This window comes from Mauremys reevesii, linkage group 15, assembly GCF_016161935.1.
Source record: "Mauremys reevesii isolate NIE-2019 linkage group 15, ASM1616193v1, whole genome shotgun sequence".
Lineage (NCBI taxonomy): Eukaryota > Metazoa > Chordata > Testudines > Geoemydidae > Mauremys > Mauremys reevesii.
The window spans coordinates 29242190-29264375 of NC_052637.1; the positions used below are offsets into that span (position 1 = coordinate 29242190).

Here is a 22186-nt window from a genome sequence, read left to right on the forward strand (position 1 = left end):
AGTTGTCAGTGAAGGAGAATCCACAACAGCCCTTGGCAAAAACAATGAGGAGCCTGGCAGCACCTTAAAGACTAACTGATTTATTTGGGCATAAGCTTTTGCGGTTAAAAAAACCCCCACATCTCCACAAAAGCTTATGGCGAAATAAATCGGTTAGTCTTTAAAGTGCCACCGGACTCCGTTTTGTTTTTGTGCATACAGACTAACATGGCTACCCCTCTGATTCTTGGAACCCTTGGCAAGTTTTTTCTAATGGTTTGATAGATGATGCAGTGTTAAGTTTTTGTCTTGAGAGTAATCTGCTAATCAGTGGTTCTATCCTCAGTTCTTGTAGATCCCAGAACACTTGTCCAAAATGTCCATAATGGTATTTAACACATTTTCAGGGATGAAAATGCTGTACGGACAATAGTTAATGTGCCTTTGCAACACCTCTGGAAACTACATTGGTATTCCCATGTTTAACTGAGATTGTGATTGGTCTAAGGCTGCATTAGATCATTGGCAGAACTGGGGTTAGAATTCAGAAGTACCTGTCTTACTACTACGTTTAGTCCACCAAACCACGTTGCCTCATCCCCTCCCTGGCTCAGTTCAGTGAGTTCTGATGCCCAAGGCTGTGTGTGAGCTATTGTTGAGCATGTAATGGTTCTTCGACTACTCCATTTGCTGCCACAGTCGCTTTGGAACTAATTTCTAACTCATTACTGTAAAGTGCTTTGAGAAGCCTGGAATCTGAAAGGTGATCTATATGAACAAATCTTAGCCTCTGCTTTTAATGCTGTGTTCTGATACAAGAATGCTATCTGGCCTGGACAACGGGACTGCTGAGTGAAACAGAAGGCATAAACAATGTCTCGTATATTGTAGATGATGACTTCTTAACATTGTTTTGCTGCAGGGCTAGAGAATCTTTGCACTTGACTGGTTTTAAGGGGAGCGTTTGCTGCGACAGGGAAGCACAGTAACACACATCACATCCCTAGCTTTCCAAGAACTGCACAAGATGCTTTTGGCTAAATGGTATTACCACAGAGTTTTGGGGTATTGTGTGTGATGCTTGACTGGTTAGATGAATAGTGCAGGACAAAGGGGAACTGCCCTGTGTGATCTACTTTCACCTGTATCACCATACCCCCCTCTCCACCATAGGATAGTGAAATGTGGGTTGGGAGAGCCAGGAGCTGAGTCAAGATTTGTGTGTCCTATTCCTGGTGTTGCAGCATAATTGATTTGCAGCAAAACTATGGACAGGTTACATAATTGCCGTGTTTCAAAGCTACAAAATGGGTATAATGCCTTCCTTGAAAGGTGCTGTGAGGGTTAATCCAGTATCTATAAAAGCACTTTGCGAGCCTCTGCTGAAATGCCCTATATTCCAGAAGCATGAAGTATTAACAGCTAAATAGACTATTTCACTTACTTTGTCCTAGTTTTTCACCAAATGTTGTCTGAGGTCACTAAACCTGGTCTCTCTTTTTCCCCCTCTTCTTCTAGCTGAAGCTTGAGGATCGCTCGGTTGTCCCTCGGGATGTGGTCAGACACATGAGCTCAAATGTAAGTGCTGCTTTTAAAAGATCATGATACTGCTGCATGGATATCTACAGTGGGCCAAAACACCTACACTGAAGTCAGACACACCCAGAAAGTATCCAACAGCTTCATTTTTTTAGTGTATTAACAGATAGTGTTATCCTTTGATGGCAAACTATGGTTAGGAATGTGGTATCGATCATAGTGCATAACTGAAAGAGATGGAGTTCTCTTGAGTAGGTGAGGCTGATAATCTCACATAATTGAACAAAAAGCTTGCCTATCCTCTGAGCTTTACATTTATAGAATGAGTGTCCCTGTACCCATAATGGTGAAGCATCCCACATAGATCATAAAAACGGCCATACTGGGTAAGACCAAAGATCCAGCAAGCCCAGTATCCTGTCTCTGGCAATGGCTTCAAAGGGAATGAACAGAACAGGGCAGTTTATCGAGTGACCCATCCTCTGTCGTCCAGTCCCAGCTTCTGGCAGTTGGCGATTTAGGGACACCTAGGGCATGGGGTTGTGTCCCATCTTGGGTAATAGTCTTTGACAGACCTATTCATCATGAACTTATGTAATTATGTTTTGAACCCAGTTATACTCTTGGTCTTCACAACATCCCCTGGCAGCAAGTTCCACAGGGTGACTGTGCATTGTGTGAAGAAATACTTCCTTTTGTTTGTTTTAAACCTGGTGCCTGTTAATCTCATTGGGTGAGCCCTTAGTTCTTGTGTTATGTAAAGGGGTAAATAATGGTTCCTTATTCACTTTCTCCGCACCATTTGTGATTTGATAGGCCTCTATCAGAACCCTCCTTAGTCGTGTCTTTTCTAAAATGAACAGTTCAAGGCCAGGTCTTCTAGTGCTTGCCTAGTGCTTAAGTTCAGTTTACTGGGCTATAATTGCCAGGATCACCTCTGAAGCTTTTCTTAAAAAATTCAGCGTTACATTAGCTACCCTCCAGTTATCTGTACCGAGGCTGATTTAAGCAATAGGTTATATATCACGGTTAATAGTTCCTTCAGAACATCTGGTCCTGGTGACTGATTACTGATTGCTTTATCACTTTGTTCCAAAACCACCTCTACTGATGCCTCAATCTGGGACAGTTCCTCAGGTTTGTCACCTAAAAATAATGGCTCAAGTGTGGGGATCTCTCCCTTAACCTCTGCAGTTAACCCGATGCAAAGAAATCATTTAGCTTCTCCGCAACAGCCTGGTCTTCCTCAATTGCTCTCTTAGCACCGTAATCATCAAGTGGCCCCTCTGACTGTTTGGCAGGTATCCTGCTTCTGCTTTACTTAACAAGGTTGCTGTCAGTTTTTGTGTGCTTGCCTAGTTGCTCTTCAGATTCGTTCTTGGTCTGCCTTACTATAGTTTTACACTTGACTTGCAAATCACTAGGATTTGACTTCCAATTTTAATGGATGCCTTTTTACCTCTAGCCACCTCTTTTACTCTGCTGTTTAGCCATGGTGGTAGTTGATCCTCTTACTATTTGTTGTTTTTTTTAATTTGGGGGTGTACATTTACTTTGAGCCTCTGTTTATGGTATTTTTAAATCGTATCCATGCCACTTGCAGGCATTTCACCCTTGTGATTGTTTCTTTACATTTCCATTTAACTAGCTTCCTCTTTTTTATGTGGTTCCCCTTTTTGAAGTTAAATGCAACCATGGTGGGTTTCTCTGCCATTTCCCCCCCTACAGGGGTGTTAAATTTAATTACAGGATGGTCCCTATTTACCAAGCATTTCAGCTCTGTGCAAATCTTAGACCCGATCCTGTGCTTCATTTAGGATTAAATCAAGAATTACCTCTCCCCTTGTGGGTTGCAGGGCAAGCTGCTCCAAGAAGCAGTCATTTAATGTGTCTAGAAATTTTATCTCTGCATTCCGTCCTGTGGTGACACATACCCAGTCAATATGAGGATAGTTGAAATCCCCCATTATTATTGCATTTTCTGCCTTCGTAGGCTCTTTAATCTTCTTGAGCATTTCACAGTCACTGTCCTAGTCATGTGGTCAGTAGTCTATTCCTACGGCTAAACTCTTATTGTTCAAACATGGAATTTCTATCCATAGAGATTCTGTGGTAAAGTTTGATTCATTTAAGATTTTGTTCTTTGACTTCAGGCTTTCTTTCACATACGGTGCTACTCCCCCACCAGTGCGACCTAGTCTGTCATTCCTGTGTATTTTGTACCCTGGTATTACTGGATCCCATTGATTATCCTCATTCCACCAAGTTTTCATGATGCCTGTTGTATCAATTTCCTCATTTAATGCTCTACTCTAGTTCACCCATCTTAATATTTATACTTCTAGCATTTGTATATAAGCATTTGTACGTTTTGTCAATATTCAGTTGTTTGCCTTCATGTGTGATATTTAAGTGGGACTCTTTTACACTCGCCCATGGGGCGGCGGTGGAGGTGGTGCAGAATGCTCTTTGGAAGCAGCAATTCACTCTGCGTTTACCTTTACACCCACCTTGGTGTGTGCTGAAGCATTAATCGGAGACTGTGCCATAGGAGCTGACCCAGCATTGGAGCAACATAAGAGCTTCCAATACCATGTTGAGGGTAAGGTGTATGACTCTCTCACTTCTGGTGTCTGCGCTTCAAAGGTTGAGTTTTTGTTTTTGTGAGTGGGGGATAGGGGCAAAGGTGAAGTGGGAATCCCACACTGTGTGAGGTTTGTACCATAGGCTCTCCCATTTTCCCAGCTCCCCTGAAGCTGTCTTATCTGCACATAGTGTTGCATTTCTTGCTTTGAAACCTGTAGATATCCTGCCTTTTCACATTCTAGGCACAGAATTCCCAAGCCATCTCAGAGGTGTCCCCCCGGACTTAGCTCAAGTCTTATCCATCACGTACAATGTTCTTGCTGTTTTGCAAGGGGAGACTTGTTTCATTATAAAGTTTAAGCCTGTACAGTAGTTATACATACTGGCTGAATCACCTTTCTAGGTACTGCAGCTGAGCCTAGCCAAATTAAAATTCATCCTGTGCCTGGTACCTTTTTACAAGACTAGCAGGGTCAGCATTGGAGACATATTACCATAAAACTCTTTCATGACCATTCTCCATTGGAAGTAAAATTTCCAAGGGTCTGGTGTAGCAGTTGCAATGGAAACGCGGAGTTTTGTGGTGCAGTTAGCATAACTTCCTCAATGGGAAGAAGTGTCTCTTGAGAGATCTTTCAAAATAGATCCCCAGTGAGTGCTCTCTGTCCATCTGACCCCAGAAAACAGGTATGAAAACTCCGGGCATGTCTACACTTATCTCTGGAGCGATCGATCCAATGGGGGTCGATTTATTGCATCTAGTGAAGACATGATATATTGACCGCCAAGCACTCTCCCATCCACTCCAGTACTCCACCGGAACGAGAAGCGTAGGCGGAGTAGACAGGGGAACGTCAGCAGCCGACCTACCACAGTGAAGACTCCACAATAAGTAGCTCTAAGTACGTCAACTTCAGCTATGCTTTTTTCGTAGCTGAAGTTGCGTAACTTAGAGCGACTTAGCTTACCCCGCCCCCCAGTGTAGACCAGGCCTCCCTGGGCTCTTGAGGCAGGACGTAGCTAAAGTGTCCAGAAGAGGCAGTTCAGCAGAATGGAGCTGGTGCTTTAACAACAGACCAGAAGCTTTCTTCTTCCCCGATGTTGTTTTAAGTCCTAGTTGCCATGTTGTAGAATATTACAGCACTAGCACTCAGTCGGAGATGTGTGAATTTGATTGTGTGAGGGAATATCAAGGATGTTCAGTATCCGTCCTCAAATGAGCCATATGATCTCTTTAGGAATTTAGCTAGCTTGGCAGTCTTTTGCAGATGCTAACTCCTGCCCTACTTATTCTGACATGTATTTTCTCTGTTTCCGCTCCGATGTCAGACCCATTGGTGGTGTGGTGAGAGTGACAGCTGGCCACTAACTTTATCCCAAGTGGTATGACCTGTATGTGTGATAGAGGGGTGATTTAGGGCCACATTCCAGCACCTGGCAGTAAATGGGCACTGTTGCATTTCATTTTCAGTCTGAGGGACACTCTCTGACAAGTTTTCCTTTTGTTTATCATCCATTTCTGTCTTTCTGTCTTAACACCATCTTCTTAGAAGCTTGAAGTGATTTGTTTCTACTGGTATTTTCTCCCCCTCCGCCCTTTGGCAAATGTAGACGCATGTTTTCTGTCCTGTCACACTTTCCTTCCTGAATGAGCTGAGGATAATAGGCTATCTCACTTATTTCATGTGTGCGCTAATATGTGATGCCTTACTATGCCAAAACTGCTATCTTGCACGCTGTCACCTCTGGTGTAGATCCTGAGCATTTAACTACCTGCTGTCACTTGACCCTTTCCAATATGTGGCTGGTCTTAATTTTTCATTGATGGCATGGTGTGCTTTTTAAAAAAATAAAAAAAAAATGCAACCAACACAAGCCATTTTCTTCTCTTCCTAGCCTTTTCTTACAGCTGTGTTTTGAATGGGACAGTGAATTGGACAAGGGAGAGACCTCCCCATTGCAAACTTGGGCATTTCTCCGGCATCATATGTGCTGTGGGGACAACGATGGACGCACAGGAATGTGTTCATTGCAACAAAGGGTGCTTGACTCATCTAGCGCTCAGGACTCAATTAAGCTGTGATTGATCGTGTGCTAAAGAGCACAGTGCTGGATTTCCAGTTCCATCCATTCATCACTGGCTCATGAGAAATCGAATTTAGAAAGGAACTGTGAGATCTTGACTCTCCATTTTCCTGTGACCTTCCCCTTTATCTGGAATATAATAGAATAGAACAGGGCACAGTTCCACCTTACTGAGGCTGACCATGTGGAGGCTTGGGGAAAATCTATAGTTAAAGCCCTGTATTATAGCACGAGACACATGCTGGCTTGGTCTCACTTTGAAAATGAATCACTCAGCCCCATTCTAACCTGATGGAATGAATCAGCGGAAAAAGTTGCAGTCAGCAGGTTCTGCTCCTCAAGGATTAGTGTTTCTGTAACCGTGCCTTAGTGGGTCACAACCAAAGATGCCAAATTCAGGACGAACTGCTGAGAAATAGGGCAAATACAACCCAAAACCGGTGGTTATTCTTTTATAAGAGATACCAAACCAACCACAAAAGTAAACTCCTGTTTCACCACACTGGCTAACAAGAAAACATAAAGGCCGTTTCCTCAGGCATTCCAGTTCTTATATCACCACCAAAAACACTGGATTCAGAGATGAGTGGCTCTTTACAACCAGTCTCATCAAATAGGCTCTTCTGATCCCAAGGGACCAGCCACACACCCAGGTCAATAAATAACTTAGCTCTTACCCAAAAATCATGCTGGTGCCAATCCTTTAGTATCTAAAATCTAAAGGTTTATTCATAAAAAGAAAGAAAGGTGAGAGTTGAAATTGGTTAAAGGAATCAATTACATACAGTAATGGCAAAGTTCTTGAACTGCTGGCTTAAGTCAAGTCTCTGGAATACATCCACAGCTTGGATGGGTCATTCAGTCCTTTGTGCAGAGCCTCAGTTTGTAGCAAAGTTCCTCCAGAGGTAAGAAGCAGGATTGAAGACAAAATGGAGGTGTTTCCAGGGCTTTTTATAGCTTTTGCCATGTGGAGGGCATCCCATTGCTCTTACTGTGGAAAATTACAGCAACAAGATGGAATTTGGAGTCACGTGGGCAAATCCCCATGTCCATGCATTTTGCCTAGTCACAGCAGGAAATTCCATTAAGTGTAGATGGGCATCTCCCATGGTCTGTTGTCAGTTCAATGTTCTTTTGATGGGCTGCTCCATTTGAATAGTGCCTCCAAGATGTCCTGGCTTGCTACCTTGTGAGCGCTACTCCAGGACCAAACATTTGAAATCCAAGTATAGAGCCAATACTTAACTTCAAATACAAAAATGATACATGTGTACAGATAGCATAATCACCACCAGCAAATCATAACCTTATCATAGACACCTCACTTGACAACCTTTGTACAATATTTGCTGGAAATATAAAACAGCGGTTGCACCAATGGGGTCATATTTTAATCGGATAATGTCACAGTCTCATAGTAAAATAAGTTAAGAACATCCAAATAAATGGAGGGGAGGCACTGAGGAAGGGTGCCACAGATGGGGTGTCCTCCCAAAGTTACTCTCTCTCCAGTACAGCCACTTACAGCCCTGCTTCTGAGCACCTGTCCAAGGGGAGGGACAAGCTGAACTGAGCCACATAGTGATTTAAAACAAGATCTGTAGATGACAGAATACAAAGGTTCCAAAGTGGGCCACCTTAAAGTCTCTTACCTGCTAAAGCAAGGGGACCTGCCCGGTTGGAGACTTGGTCTCTCATACCCTAGGCTAGCATGGACTGGGAGCACTATGAGGGATGCTTCACTTTGGGTTAGCAGGAGCTTCTTGCTCACTGACTCAAGAACCATCACTGACTCCGAAAGGAGTCTCTGCCAGAGAGGTGCTTGGGAAGAGGGGAATGGAAAACTGGAGCCAGGTAGGTGTGAATCTGGTGGAACCTCCTGCCTTGTCCTTGGCTGGAATTGTGTATGGAGAAATCCCAATTGAAAATACAAAGAAAAAATTGAACAACTTGTTTTGAAAACACTTGTTTCTGTAATCTCTCTGCATCCAATTCAGCAGCAGCTTTTTGCCTCATCTCAGCACAGCAATAGGGTTGAGCCTACCTCTGTAACAAGCTCAGCTCAGCACAGGGCTGCTGCTAAGCAATCTCCACATTTCATCTGCTGATCCTCTGTTCTCTCAATAGCAGTGTTAGTCATAAGACCCCTGGAAAAAGGCAGAGAGCAGAGGCAGGGGACCAAGGCACATAGCCAGACACTGGCAGACTTGCTGTGTAATGCAGAGTCCCTGCTATATACCACAAGGGCTGCCTTTCCAGTTCAGTATTTTAATGTGACGTGCCTTGGAAAGCTTTGGTCAGCGAGTGGGAAATGGACATGGTGTGAGACAGACTAAACTAGCAGAGAATTCTCTGAACTACTTACGACTTCATCATTTTTTGGTGGTTGGTGGATAAATATTATTCATCAAGTACAGTGAAGGCATTTCTATGTCACCTATTGATAAGATGTTGGGTGTACTATTGTGCCTTTTCCATTAGAAATGAAGGACGGGGGAGAGGGACCCCAAGACCATTCGGTAGAAATTGCAGCCTCTAGAACATAATGCTTTGCTGCCTCCTAGAACTCTCCTGGCACTCACTGTCTGATGCACAAAAATCACATCTTCTGAGTCGAGTGAAATTCTGAAATGTTCATCCTAAACCAACATTTTCAGGTTCTTTTACCTGGAATTACTAAGTATTAAATGATAAGGAACAACATCGTGGGGTTTATCAAATCTAAGATCATTCTGGGGAAGAGCAGAGGCAAGTAGTCGGATGCAAAATAATGAGCCACTGCAGTTGAGTTCCTAAAGATGAGACTTGCTGTCCAGGCCTTGTTTGTCCTGTGGCTTGAACTAAGCTAGCAGCAGCTGTCTTGGAAAAAAGTTGAGCACGGCTCTGGCAAAACTATGCTTAAGTCTTTGAATGCAGTTGTTGACAGCACGGTTTTGCTGTCTGTGGTAGTTAGGGTTTTTTGTTGGAGAGCTGTGCTAGTCCAGTCACACTACAGAGCCTATGAAGTATGTATCCTAGTTTCTGTACAATCATTGGTGTATCTGGGAGATGATCCCCCAACCCAGCCACTAGCGTGAAGGAGTAGCTGTAGTTTGTGAAGGAGGTGTACAAAACACATCACTCCTGCCTTGGTCTCTGCCTGTGTAGCACTTCTTATGCTGTCTCCTACGTACATTACTGAAATGCTGGCACTGTTATGCTAGGGAGAAGAGCAAAGATGTGCTCTTGCCAACACACATTATAGGGGTGGAGATAAATGAGCTTCCCTCCCTTGATCCCCCTCTTCTTGGCTGCCTGGACGAGAAAAGATAAATTATTTCTCTCCCTGCATCTCACTGCCTCAAGCCCTGTATCCTGCCTAGGAGGAATGGAAGGGAATCCAGACAGCTCTGGTTCGCTTGCTGAGCAATCTATTCAAATATTATCCTGGACAGTCCCCGTCTGTATCTGTAATGGAGGTCCTTCCTATGACTGGCTATCCCTGAGACCTGGCAGAGTGAATTGAGCACCAAAAGACGTGGATTTTTAGAAAGCTGCGTGTGGCTCTAGATGCAGGGCTTGAGTAAAGAAATCTGTGAGAAAGGACAGAATATTTGTGGAATGAGCTAGCTCATTCAGTACGTGCACGATGTCAGCTCTTCAAAGTGTGCATTCTCTTGTTTCCATTAATAGTAGACCTTGATGTATGAGATAAGGACAGCTCCTGAAGCCAATGAGAGCAATGCATTCTCCACGCCATCCCTTAGTCAGGTTTTGTAATGGACTATGGTCATTAACATATAAAACTATTGATTGTGTCAGGAGGGCAGAGTAGCTGCGGAGTTTGACAGAATGTTTGGGTTCGCTTCTCTTCCTTGGAGGGCTAAACCATATGTATGTGAAATGCATGTGTTTGTGAAATGTGTACATGTTACTGCAGAACCCTTTCCAAAGGTTCACATCTAGAGCTTAGCTTGTTTTTAACTGAAGATTTGATCATTGGTCCCCACTAAAAAGTGAGCAAGGGTAGATAATGTTTTTTGATTGGACCAACAAGTAAGTTATTTGGCTTGAAATCTTGTGACTTAATACGTTTGGCCCAGTGAACGATGCCAGATTATCTATTGCACTGGCTGCCAGCTGTAGGTGAAGAAAAATATGTAAAATGTGTTGAATAGGAAACGCTGAGTAAAAAGGCAACAGTTTTATAGCCTCTTGGCGTTTGGCACTCATGCTCTGCCCCTGTTTGGAGCTTTACCTGTGGGAGAAAACCCTTTTGAGTCGCAGTGAATTGTTGCATTGAGCGTGACAATAACAGTACACCATTTATCTGGGAGCCACGGTACAGGGGACCCAAATGCTAAACCGATGAACAAGCAGCAACTGTTTTACTTCACCAACTGAACTAGCTGTCTCCTTATGCAAGCAGAGGCAGGAATTCATAGGTTGCTTCAGCAACAGCCAGTTAAAATTATAACTGGGAAGAAGGGTTTTTTAACCTTCCCAATCCTTGACTTCAGACTGCTTTAAATTTTTGTGCAGTGATCCCTCCAGAACAGGGTTATTGGGGGAAGTTTGCACTGCCTCTGCCAGTGCTGTCTGCTCTGAGGAAAAATAGAGGGTTTCACCCTCCAGGGTTGTCAGTTCTGCACCTTTCACCTGCGTGCAGTTAACATACAACTTGAGCATTTTCCCTGGTTACCGACCCTTTTCCCCCACCCCCTCTCTCTTTGCATTTGCAGGACAGCCAGTGCGGGACTGTAATCGATGTAAACATAGAGTGTGCTGTGAAGCTGGTAGGAACCAACTGTATCCTCTATCCTGTCAACAGCAAAGACCTACAGCATATCTGGGTGAGAATGCAGCCACAATCCTTCCCCTCTCCTCCCAGAAAGCCAGGGGGTTGGTACCTCGCAGGGATGGTGGTGTACTCGAGGCAAGCAGTGCCCCTCACAAGTTGGACACTTCAGTGTTTTGTTATGCATCTGACTTGGCTTTATTCTAAATCTACCAGAAATGTCCTTACTGCTGGAGGAAGGTGTAGCATCCAACCCCTCCCTCTTGTGTTTCTGATCGTACTGCTAGATCCCGTTAGACTGAGAAGACTGTCAGTATTGAATGGTCTGAGACGCTTCTGCGTTGTGATTAGCTGATGTGATCACCTGACCCTGGCAGTCCCATGACAACGGTACAGTCCTGAGCTGCAACACATAGTTACTATATCAACAGTTACAGAAATGTTTAAAAGAGCAAATTATTATTTTTTTTTTTGGTCCAGCTGAAGGAGACTGAGTCATACCTGGTTTTCCCTGCAGACCTGGTTTTGAGTGGGTGGGTGATTGCAAGACAATAAATTGAAGGCGAAGATTTTCCCTGTTCGTTTCCTTCATTGAGTTGAAAAAATAGACTTGAAACAAGCATCTTTCCCTCCTTTCCCCACCCCTACATAAATGGCTGTAATGTGAAGCCTTTCTAAAGTGATGAGGAATGTTGCAACTATTCTGCAGAAATATGCATTTGTGGGTGGCAGCTACAGGGAGGTTTTCCTGCAAAAGGACATGAGCATCTCTTCTCTGGTTGGAATAATATGCCCACGAAGGCAAAACTGGTCATACTCTGCACTGCTTTACCCAATGTATGCAGGTGCTACACAAGGTTTCCTTTGCACAGCTCTGGCCAGTCCATCTTTATAAATAATGTGCAAAGCAATTTACAGATAGAGTAAGACCGTTTTTTCTCTGCTGTTTACGGTCTAAGAAAAAGACAAGAAAGAGACCAAGCTGTTCCCATTACCTAGAGAATGCAGGTATCGATCAGGCCACTTTTTGCATGCAAAACATGCACTTCTACAGTATATCTCCTTTCCAACTTGCAGGAGCCTTACTGTTTCAGTCCTGGGCCATTTTGAGCAGAAGAGATCGCTGGGCAGTCTGCATTGTGTTCTTGTTTACATGATATTTCAAGGAATTAGGTTGCATTTTACAGTTTGTTTGTCTTTTCCTTAGCCATTTATGTACGGCGACTACATAGCCTTTGACTGTTGGCTAGGGAAAGTCTATGACTTAAAGAACCAAGTCATCCTGAAGCTCTCCAATGGAGCCAGGTACATTTCTGAAACAGAACATCCCCTTTACCTTTGGGCGTGGTAACCATCGTCTCTTTTAAAAGTACTATAAGCATGCGTGGCATCTCACTCGTGCAGCCATTATTCTGGTGACAGCAGGTCTTGTGCTCACATTATTTTAACCACAGGTGATAACACAGTTTGGGCAAGAAGGGATGTAAAAGTATATATTGGATAGTTGGCAGCTCTGTTATCCCTTAGACGAAGCAAAGCTAATCCCTGACAGTGTTAGGATCCAGAACATAGTCCAGAAAAGGTTTGCGGAGCTTGTAGTTAGAAAAAACTCTTTTAAACTGAGCACATTTTGACATTGAATCTTTGAGACACAATAATTAGGGAACCCCACAGCACCCATTTTGAGCCTCTTTTTCAGAGGAAAAGCAAATCATTCTGGAGATATTACAAATGATGTAATCTGTAAAAAGCACCATCTTTTTCTCATTTCAGAAAAGAGATATGCCCAAACCGTTCATTAGCTTTCCAGAGCTTGGGGTCCAGCACGGCTCTGAAACAGCTGTGAATTATGAGTGGTCAGGTTACTAGTAGGCAAAAGACTTCCACCTAACGGCCCACTTCCCTCATACCTTTCATGTGCTCAGTTATGCTTTTTAAAGTGGAGTAGTGTTTACCCAGCTCTTATCTAAAACCAGAGGACTCACTTTACCCAGCAGTGTGCTGCAAACACAGACAGGTGCTTCATAGAGTTTAAATCCAGAAAGGGACCTTTAGATGATCTAGTCTGACCTTCTATATAACACAAGTCATTAATTTTCACCCAGATACCCTTATGTTAAACTCAGAGACTTGAGTTAAACATTCTAAACTGTGGAGAGGACGGGAAAAACTAAGATGCCACCAATGCCTGAGGCCCCTGCAATGGCAGAGATGCCCAGATGATAGATATAGGTGGTGCTGTTGAGGTGGCTGACCTCACCGTTGCATGGTCTGTCTCCCAACTCTTTGTCTTTTGTTTTTCCAGGTGTTCTATGAGCACGGAAGATGGAGCAAAGCTTTATGATGTTTGCCCTCATGTCAGTGACTCAGTAAGTTTCTGGTCCTCTGGAGATTTTTTTTTTTTGAGAATCCGCCCAGAACTGGTCTTTTTTAATATAAGTTTCTGCAGGAAGAAAATGTGGCTTTGTCTCAATAACTTGTATTAGCCCTACAATTTAAATACCAAGTTGCTGAAAGTATTTTGCTAAATCCCCCCCCCCCCCCACATGGAGGGAGCACTTTAGCAGGGCACCAATTTAAAAGTATATTAGCATCTGGTAGTAATTGTAGTTAGTGTTACAAGTAGCCTGTGAATCACTAACTGAAAGAAGCTAGTGGACAAAGTACCTTTTCAAGTGTCTCACACAAAGTACAGTTGGTTTCACTGATCCTCATTATAGTCACACTGCTTGAAAAGACCCTAATTAACATCAACAGAGGATGGAAGAACTCTTCTAAAAATGTTTGATGGAATAACAAAAAAGCATGCCATTTTAAGGGTGCTCTGTCAGAAACCAGAATGTTTCTAAATTAATTTTTTTTAAATTAAATTGATGGTATCCCTCTCTAATCCTGACCTGCGTCACTTTTTTGCTATTTTAGTGGACAGTGCTATTCTTGCTGAATTGTCTCAGACTGTGCGCTCTGGAGAGTTGTCTACTAGTAATCAGGCTGAGACCACAAAATCCACTGTGCGATAGATTTAAACCTTCAGAAGCTGTGCAGTAATTTGCTTTTCCTCTTAGACCCTGTCAGCAAGACGTTACTGGATACTGTTCTAAAGTTTCTTTGTTGATGGTTATGGCTGTAGGAATTGTCTACAATGTAAAGGCTCTTTATTTTGTTGATACAGTTGGCCTCATCCTATGGAAATTCTGCCAGCATCCTAGAGTTAGGCAAAATCCTAGTGACCTGCCACAACATTCCTTAAAGAATGTGATGTCTCTGCTGAAGACCAAGTGGCGTGTCAGTTTAACGTGGTATCTTTTCCTAAGGGACTTCATCCTCCATGGACTGAGGAGAGTCTCAATCTAGTTGCTGTCTAATATCTCAAACATCTGATCCCAAAGTGTAAATTGCTTCTGAATGCAGAACAAGTTCAGCCTCTTTACTATATCATGGCCTACATTTTTCAGAGGTGACTGGTGATTTTGGGTGCCCAATCTGAGATGCTTTTAAAGGGGCAGGATTTCCAGAGCGTGTCTTTTTGTACTTCCTCAGAATTAGGCCTCTGAAGTTCAGGGTATGTCCAGCTGAGGCACCCAGAATCACAAGTCACTTTTGAAAAGGTCTCTCCTTTTGTTCTTTCTCACTACCATTAAGTTAGTGCTCAATACTCCTATACGTGTTCTTGGCACTTATGATTTATATCCTACAGCACTAATCTTACATACCCTTGACAAATTACAAGATTTTATGATGATCAGTACAAAAATTCAATCACATGAATCAGATTGCCATCTAAAACCCCTGAGCCACGCTTGGCGTCACCCCAATGGTCATGAACAAAGGTTGTCCCAGAAGGTAAATGGCTAGTTTCTAGCACTTTATTTACAAAAAAACTGAATATTAAATAAAGCCACCTAACTGGGCCTTCAGGTACATGTGCAATATTACTCCCATATTGCAACAGGGGAAGCAGAGGAAGAGAAGTTCAGTGATTTGCCAGAAGCCACTTATGTCCCTGTGAGAGCAGGTGTAAGAAATCTGGGGTTGCTGTTGCCCACCCCAGTGCTTAGACCACACTGTTTGTTACTAAGAACATTTGCATGAAATCAAGATAATTGGTTTTTGCGAGTACCTCTGCCTCTTCCCCACTAAATTGAAATCCCTTGTTTGTGGTATGTGTGATATTCACTGTGTTGCTATAGAAACTGATGTGATGACTTCAGCAAAGGAATGATGCATAGAAGCAGGGGAACTTGCAAACAGGTCTCTTCGCTTACAGATATCCGTAGTGATCAAGAACGAGGGAAGAGAAATGCAGAAATCCCATGTCATCACAACAGAATGTTTTCAGGCATCAGCTGCTCTGACACACAGTTCCCTTATGCTGCCTTTTTCTTTCAGGGCCTTTTCTTTGATGACTCATACGGCTTTTATCCTGGGCAAGTCCTCATTGGTCCCTCAAAAGTCTTCTCCAGTGTGCAGTGGCTTTCAGGTGTGAAGCCTGTCCTGAGCACAAAGAGCAAGTTCAGAGTGGTGGTGGAAGAGGTTAGTGAGCAGACACATGGCTACTTACTATGGGAATGGGGACAATCTTCCTGGAAGAACTGGAACCCCCCGAGACTTTAGTTGTTGTATTTTGAGCACTACAGAAGCATGATGAATGCAATTAACTCTTACCCAGTGCGGAAGCACAATTAGAAGCCACCCTTGGCTGGACCCAACCCCTGGATTTTTAAGAAAAATAGCCATCTAGAAGCAAAAACCATTTTCCATGTTGAAAATCCATAGGCTTTGGAACCTGATTCAGTAAAGTTCCTGGAAAAAGTGACATTCTCCTTCCCCTTTCTTCTCTGTTTCATTTTTCAGGTACAAGTGGTGGAACTAAAGGTTACTTGGATCACTAAAAGTTTCTGTCCTGGAGGTACTGACAGTGTAAGTCCCCCACCTTCGGTAATCACGCAGGAGAACTTGTCCAGGTGAGATCTGCTTAAAGTATCCGTGTTCCCCACCATCCTAAGATGCCAGGGCAGTCAGTGGGTAACGTGCCCTTCTCCCAGCAAATAGACATAAGAAATCCAAGTTTGTCATCAGCACCCTACCTAGAGAGCTTTACTCCAGCCATTTCCTGTCTCCCAGCAGCAGGGGAGCATCATCTGATTGGCTAGTGCAGGTTTTTAGTTTAATGGCAGAAGGGCTGGCGTCACAAGCTCCCATCCAATAGAAGTGCTCCCCAGCTGAACAGCAGGGAGAAAGCAGCCAACTTTCTCTTCCCCTTCTGTCCCTCATTTAGCTACAGTGGACTGAACCTTTAAATCCTACAGCTCCAAACTCTATTTCAGAAGTGGGAAGGGAAGGCACTAACATTGCTTGGCCAGCCAAGGAGCTGTGCCAGTGTTGAGCATCTGATGCCCCCTACAGCTCATAGGGTATTTGTGTTGGCCATAAGGTACTCCGCTGAAGTGAGGAAAGAGGGTAGGTGAGTTTTGTAACTTTGTAAGAGAACAGAGCAGTGCAATCCCATCTGAAGGTAGCTTCAGGAGCAGGAGTTCTCAGCCTGCAGAAAGAAAAAGCAAATACCAACTATTAACGCCTATTTTTAATTCTCTCTGGGAGGCTGAGAAGAGTAACTAGCCCTTGTATGTGGAGGAGGCAGCTACTCTCTTCTCCCCCCAGTTCCCAGGTGCCCTGGAAATACCTTATAGCTCTTCCCTTACATCCCTGGGTGTGTATGAGAGAGACTAAAGAACTCTAGTCTCCTGGGAAACGTTAGTTGTAATGCAAAATTGTTCCCATTTTAATTAGTGCCACCCACATGGACTGCGCATACATCAGTGTATGCACAGGACTGGTGTGCATATGCTGATGCACCCGCTCCCCATGTGGAGGTACTACTCATCGCTAGGGTGTTCATTATCTCCTGCTCTGAGGCTGACTGGGGAAGTGACGGTTTTCTTCATCTCACTCTTAACAGAGTAAAGCGTCTGGGGTGCTTCGACCATGCACAGAGGCAGCTCGGGGAAAGATGCCTCTACGTATTTCCTGCCAAAGTGGAACCTGCAAAAATCACTTGTGAATGTCCAGAGAGAAACTGTGTTCTGGGGGAAGGATCAGTCGCCAAGAAGGTGTGTTCCCGGGAAAGTGATGGTCTAGCTTAGCTGGGAGTGTGAGTTGCAGGCACTTGGACGACTCTTATTTCAAACACATCTGCTTGAGTGGTTGGGATTCGTGTAGCCTGGATTTTAAATGCTCCTTTTAAAACATAAATCTTCCCATAAAAGTCACGTGGTATATGAAATGTGACCCAGTAAAGTGTAACGGCTCGGTAGTGCTTACAGTCATGTCACCTTGTGCAAGGATCCTATCACATAGAGCTGAGCAGGTTTGGGCTGGATCACTTACTTGGATGCGGCCCTCTGGGAACACCTACATGGTGCAGGAAGTGGGGTTAGCCGGACAGTTGGTGGCGTTCTTTTCTCTGCAGCACTACAAAGCCAGTGCCTTAGCAAAGTGCCAGCAGGCAACTGTGGTGTTAGAGGTGTCATCTTTTCGGCATAATATTGAAGTCCTGACAACTTGGGCCATTAAAGAACCCATTTTTAAAAATTTTTTTGCATAACTTTAGGGATGTTAAACTTGGTTTCCTAGCAGAATCTTACTCTGGTCACTTAAATCTCCAGTACAGCAACACATTGGGGAAAGCATTCATTTCCTGTGCTGAACTGTCTTGCGTTGACAAATGACTAAGTGCCATGTACCATCCAAGGGTAGCTGCATTTCAGTGGCAAGGAGATGAGCCGCCTGTGTAGCTTTGTACATTCCATTTAGTTAATTTTGTTAAGTGTCTTAGTGCCTTTTATTATGAAAGCTCCTATATAAACTGAATATAGTTTTATTAAAGAGCCATTGGACCTGGATTTTCCACCTGGACTCTTGCATAGTCCTGCCAAAAGTTAATTACCCAGTGCCCTAGCCAGCATCCCCATCTCTTCCTAAAACTATTTATAGTCTCCCTGGTTGCTGCCTGTGCTAGTACGGTAACTCCATTAGCAATAGCTCATTGCTTTGTAAAATGCTCTGAGATAGGTGGAGTGTGAGAAGGGCCAAAGAGGGTCACATCCTTGTCTGTACATAGTCCCTCCTATTGGCTATGTAACATGTTTGCTGTGTGCACAGGCACCCAGACTCACCTTTATTTACTGGCCAGCATTGCTCTCTCTCTAGGTGAGGAGGTTGCTGAAAAAACAGATTGTGAAGATCATGTCATGCACCCCAGATTCTCAGGGTACCAATGAACCACCCGATGGAGAGTCTACTGCAGCTGCTGACCAAAAATTGGAAGAACTTAAAACCAGATCCAAATGTGAACTAGGGGACTCTGCCAATGGCACACTAAACCTGGGGGAGATAAAGGACGAGCAGCCTGAAGAAATGGGAAAGGAGACTTCTTGCATAGCAGCGGGGCGACAACAGCAGCCACCTTTCCTGTTGAAAGAGGATGGGTCACCTGACTACAGGCTCCAGTCAATGGAACAAGATGCCGATGATGAGGCAGCCGACGACACAGATGACACCAGCTCTGTGACCTCTTCAGCGAGCTCCACTGCCTCTTCCCAGAGTGGCAGCGGCATAGGGCGCAAGAAGAGCATTCCCCTCTCTATCAAAAACTTGAAGCGGAAGCATAAGAAGAAGAAGACTAAGATCTCCAGGGAGTTTAAACCAGGAGACAGGTAGGTTCAGATTTCTATCCCCAGTCAATCACCTTGCTAAAGCTTCCCTTCTCTGAAATGCAAACAAAAGTTCGGGTACGCATGGAGCTCCGGCTGAGTGTCCTTTTGCACGTCGTGTGAGAGCACGGCTTGGGAATAACAAACAGTTGTTTACCTTCTGATGGCTGTCCAGTGCCTGTTGTGAAATGTGTTTGGTTTCAGTCTACCTGCAGATGAAAAGGTGTCCACATCACATAAAATCAATACTGTCTTATTCCAGTAGTGCCTAGAGGCCTCAACTAAGCACAGTCCCCCGTGGTACCTGCTGCTGTGCGTACAGAGAGGAAGAGGTGATACTGCTCCAAAGAGCTTCGTCTAAATTCAACATTAAATGATGCCCTTGTTGGCAGTTCAGCAAAGAGGCCAAGGAGGGATGGAGATGGAGACTGACCTCTGTCCAGTCACCCATAAAATAATCCCTCCAGAACAGCACTGAGGTACATTGTCAGGGGCTGTGGAGGAGTCTGCCTTTTCATGGCCCATACTATGCCTGTGCTGCAGTCTCAGGACTGTTGAATTAGCATCTTTCACTAGTGCCAAATTCATATACAGACTCTCCCCGGGTTACGCAAACCTGACTTATGCAAATCTGCACTTAGGGAAAAGTTCCATAAGTTCCGTAAGCTTTTTTTTGCATAATTGTTGGGTATACGTTCCCGACTTTTGCGTAAGTCGAATTTTGCATAAGGCATTCCGGAATGGAACGCCTTGGGTAAGTCGGGGACCGTCTGTACAGAATTTAAAAAAACTGCAGCACAAGAGCACTGGAGAAATAAGTCTGTCGGCATCCAGGGAGTTAGCATAATCCATGCTTCAAACACCCCTTTTTGGCGGTAAATGTAGATACTTGGATGAGAATCTCCTCAGAGAGGATTAAGTGAGCTGTGACCATGAGGGAGATCTGGTAGCACAGAAGTAATGTGGGAAACAGTATACTTCAGTCACTGTTCATTCGATTATCTCCATTTGCTTCAGTGTAAGTGGAGCATTGTTGCTCTGGAATACTTTCCCAAAGCCTGGGAGAAGCATTCAAAAGCATTGGAGCTCAGGGGAGCAGTGTTAAAGTGGGCAAGATGAAAGGCACCAGAAAGGAGTAGGATTTTCTGGAAACAGCATCAATAAGTATGTAGCCTCTATTTCCCTTACACATGCACCTTCTGTCTTTCTAGTGCAGTTGAAGGGGGTCCCAGATGGGCAGCTTTGATAGCTGATTGCAGCTGACATGAAGAAGGCAGTGGACAGGGACCTGTTTTTATCTAAGCTGTGGACAGATGGCTCCATTGCAAGGCAAACATATAGAACATAGTCCATGGGGCTCTTTGAAGACATGACATTGCTGCAAGGAGAGTGTAAAAAGTTATTTTATGTAGAGCATGAAACCTTAGATGGCCCTTAAAGGGGCTATATGGCAGCTGGGTCATTAACCACCATGAAATGCCCTGGGTGTCTCATTATTGCTTGAATAACCAGACAGAAAACTGATGAGATTTTGTAGGCACAACAGCTGAAATGCTGTTGGAAATTGTGAAGTGAATGGAGCGTATATGTTGCATTGGCTCGATGCAGCTGGAGTACCAGATCTGATGGGTCAGCCACATTGGTGCCTCTAACTGCATGAAAGCAATACAGCCTGTAACGTTAGCTTAGGTTGTTAAATGGGTATAGCTTTATCAGGGCAGCATCTGAAGCTTTTGTAGGTGCCACTAGCGGATTCCATTGCCACCTCCTTTCATTTCAAACAGCAATTAACTCATTTAAAAAGGTTAAAACTGTCTTCCCATTATTAACCTTCCTTTCAACACTGACCCTCCAACTTCCCCATGAAGAAACAAGTCCCCCTGAAATGTCACATGCCACATATCTCCTCCCGTGGTAGAATTTTTCTGAGACGTTCTGCTGTTGACTCTCTAAAAAAGGAAATCCTAGTGTATTTATTTATTTGCCCATTACAGCTTCCAATATCTCCATACTTTCATTGACTTTAATAAGGAGAGATGTTCAAAAGCCGTAAAGGTGTATCTGAAAAATAGCATGTGATTGAGTGTACCCTGTGCTGTGGGAGGCATGGATGGGGTTAACTAAGGGTTTGCTGGAATAGTGCTATAAGGAGGTGCTGTACTGCTTCCTCTGAGGGGGAAGAAGAGGTGCTTGCCCAGCCATGGGGTCCAGAAGCAAGGAGGAACTGGGAAACTGCCCATCGTTCTATATATACTACTTGCAAGAGATTTTAAGGATGAATAAAGCTAATCTCCTCAACAGTATGCATCCAGCAGCGTATTGCCATTACCAAACAAAATGGGGGCAGAGTTAAGACTTGATGGGATGATTGAATGATTCTAGGGCAATGGGGACTTGGCTGGATCCCTTACCCGTTCATTTTCAGGCTCTCACTAATATTTGCCAGGAGAGGATTAACCTGTAGAATTTTTGTGAAGTGTAACTTCTGGGGGTGTTCATTGGATCCTGTTGGAACTTGCTTTCATTCTTAATTCTTCTTCAACAAAGGTTTCAGTTAGTGAATATTAAATGTAAATGTCCAGTAGCTTGGTCACTAATTTAATATTTTATTAAAGGTCTGAGTATAGCCCCTAGCAAAAGTAGCTTGGCACAATTGCGCTATAGATTTTGCTAACCTGATCCAAATCAGCAATGCTGTTCAGTGTGGTTCTTTGTATGGCAGTATGTGCACCCATGGGTGTATTTGAGTAAAGAAAACTCTGCACTGTAGCAAATGCTTCTGAATTGGCGATGGGAAGGGTATGTGTGATTAGGAGGTTTAAAAACGAGAGGGGGCAGGGAAGATGAGACCCTTGTGTCCAAAACAGGATTGTTCTATGCTTGGGTTTGTCTTTGTGCAGTAGAAGTGATCGCATGTGAGAATGGCCAGGAAGTAAAGTTTTTGTTGTCTTTAAACTGAACACCCTTCTGCTCTTCAAAGGAAGAGGCAGTGTCAAATATGTCTCCAAAGGGCTGAGAGATAATATGCAGCTTTAGTCTTCCTTTTCATCCCCATGGCCCCAGCTTCAAAGATTTCTCAGAACTTTCAGCAGAGGTCCAGACAGAAGGCACTCCGAGCCTTTGGAACCTAAGATTTTTCCCTGCTGAAGTCCCCCATCTCACCCCTCTTCCAACTGGTGTGCAGCTTCATGTACTCTAGTATCTTTGTAAATTTGTTCCTGTGAGAATGAAATGAGTGTGGCATTTACTTCCTGAAATGTAAAAAAGTTCCTGAAATACAGACTTACAAAGGGAAAAAGTTATCACTTCAGATCTGTGGTGAATGAAAATCTGTCCCATAAATGGGCGTGCAGACATATCTGAACCCATTCAGCCTATTGGTTCCTGACCTTAAAACCCCATCTCTTGACTTACGGGTGCCAGGTGTGAAACATGGGTGCCCATTTGAACTTTGAGTGTTTGGCAGCCCACATTTTCCTACTGTTGCTCTGTGCACTTAGCTTTGGCT

At 43.9% G+C, this 22186-nt stretch overlaps 1 protein-coding gene across 4 annotated transcripts in view; it reads left to right on the top strand.

Moving 5' to 3' along the window:
- The window catches only part of UBE2O (ubiquitin conjugating enzyme E2 O), an 81304-nt gene that overhangs the window by 40472 nt on the left and 18646 nt on the right, over positions 1-22186 (top strand). For 3 of the 4 annotated variants that reach the window (XM_039501366.1, XM_039501363.1, XM_039501364.1), the window contains 8 exons: positions 1498-1557; positions 10911-11021; positions 12174-12271; positions 13272-13335; positions 15356-15499; positions 15821-15930; positions 16926-17076; positions 18176-18681. In XM_039501366.1, the coding sequence (XP_039357300.1) occupies positions 1546-1557; positions 10911-11021; positions 12174-12271; positions 13272-13335; positions 15356-15499; positions 15821-15930; positions 16926-17076; positions 18176-18681 (1196 nt within the window). In that variant the 5' untranslated portion in view covers positions 1498-1545. Of the gene's footprint in view, positions 1-1497; positions 1558-10910; positions 11022-11253; positions 11357-12173; positions 12272-13271; positions 13336-15355; positions 15500-15820; positions 15931-16925; positions 17077-18175; positions 18682-22186 lie in introns of those variants that run through there. The other variant, XM_039501365.1, reaches the window with a different exon arrangement.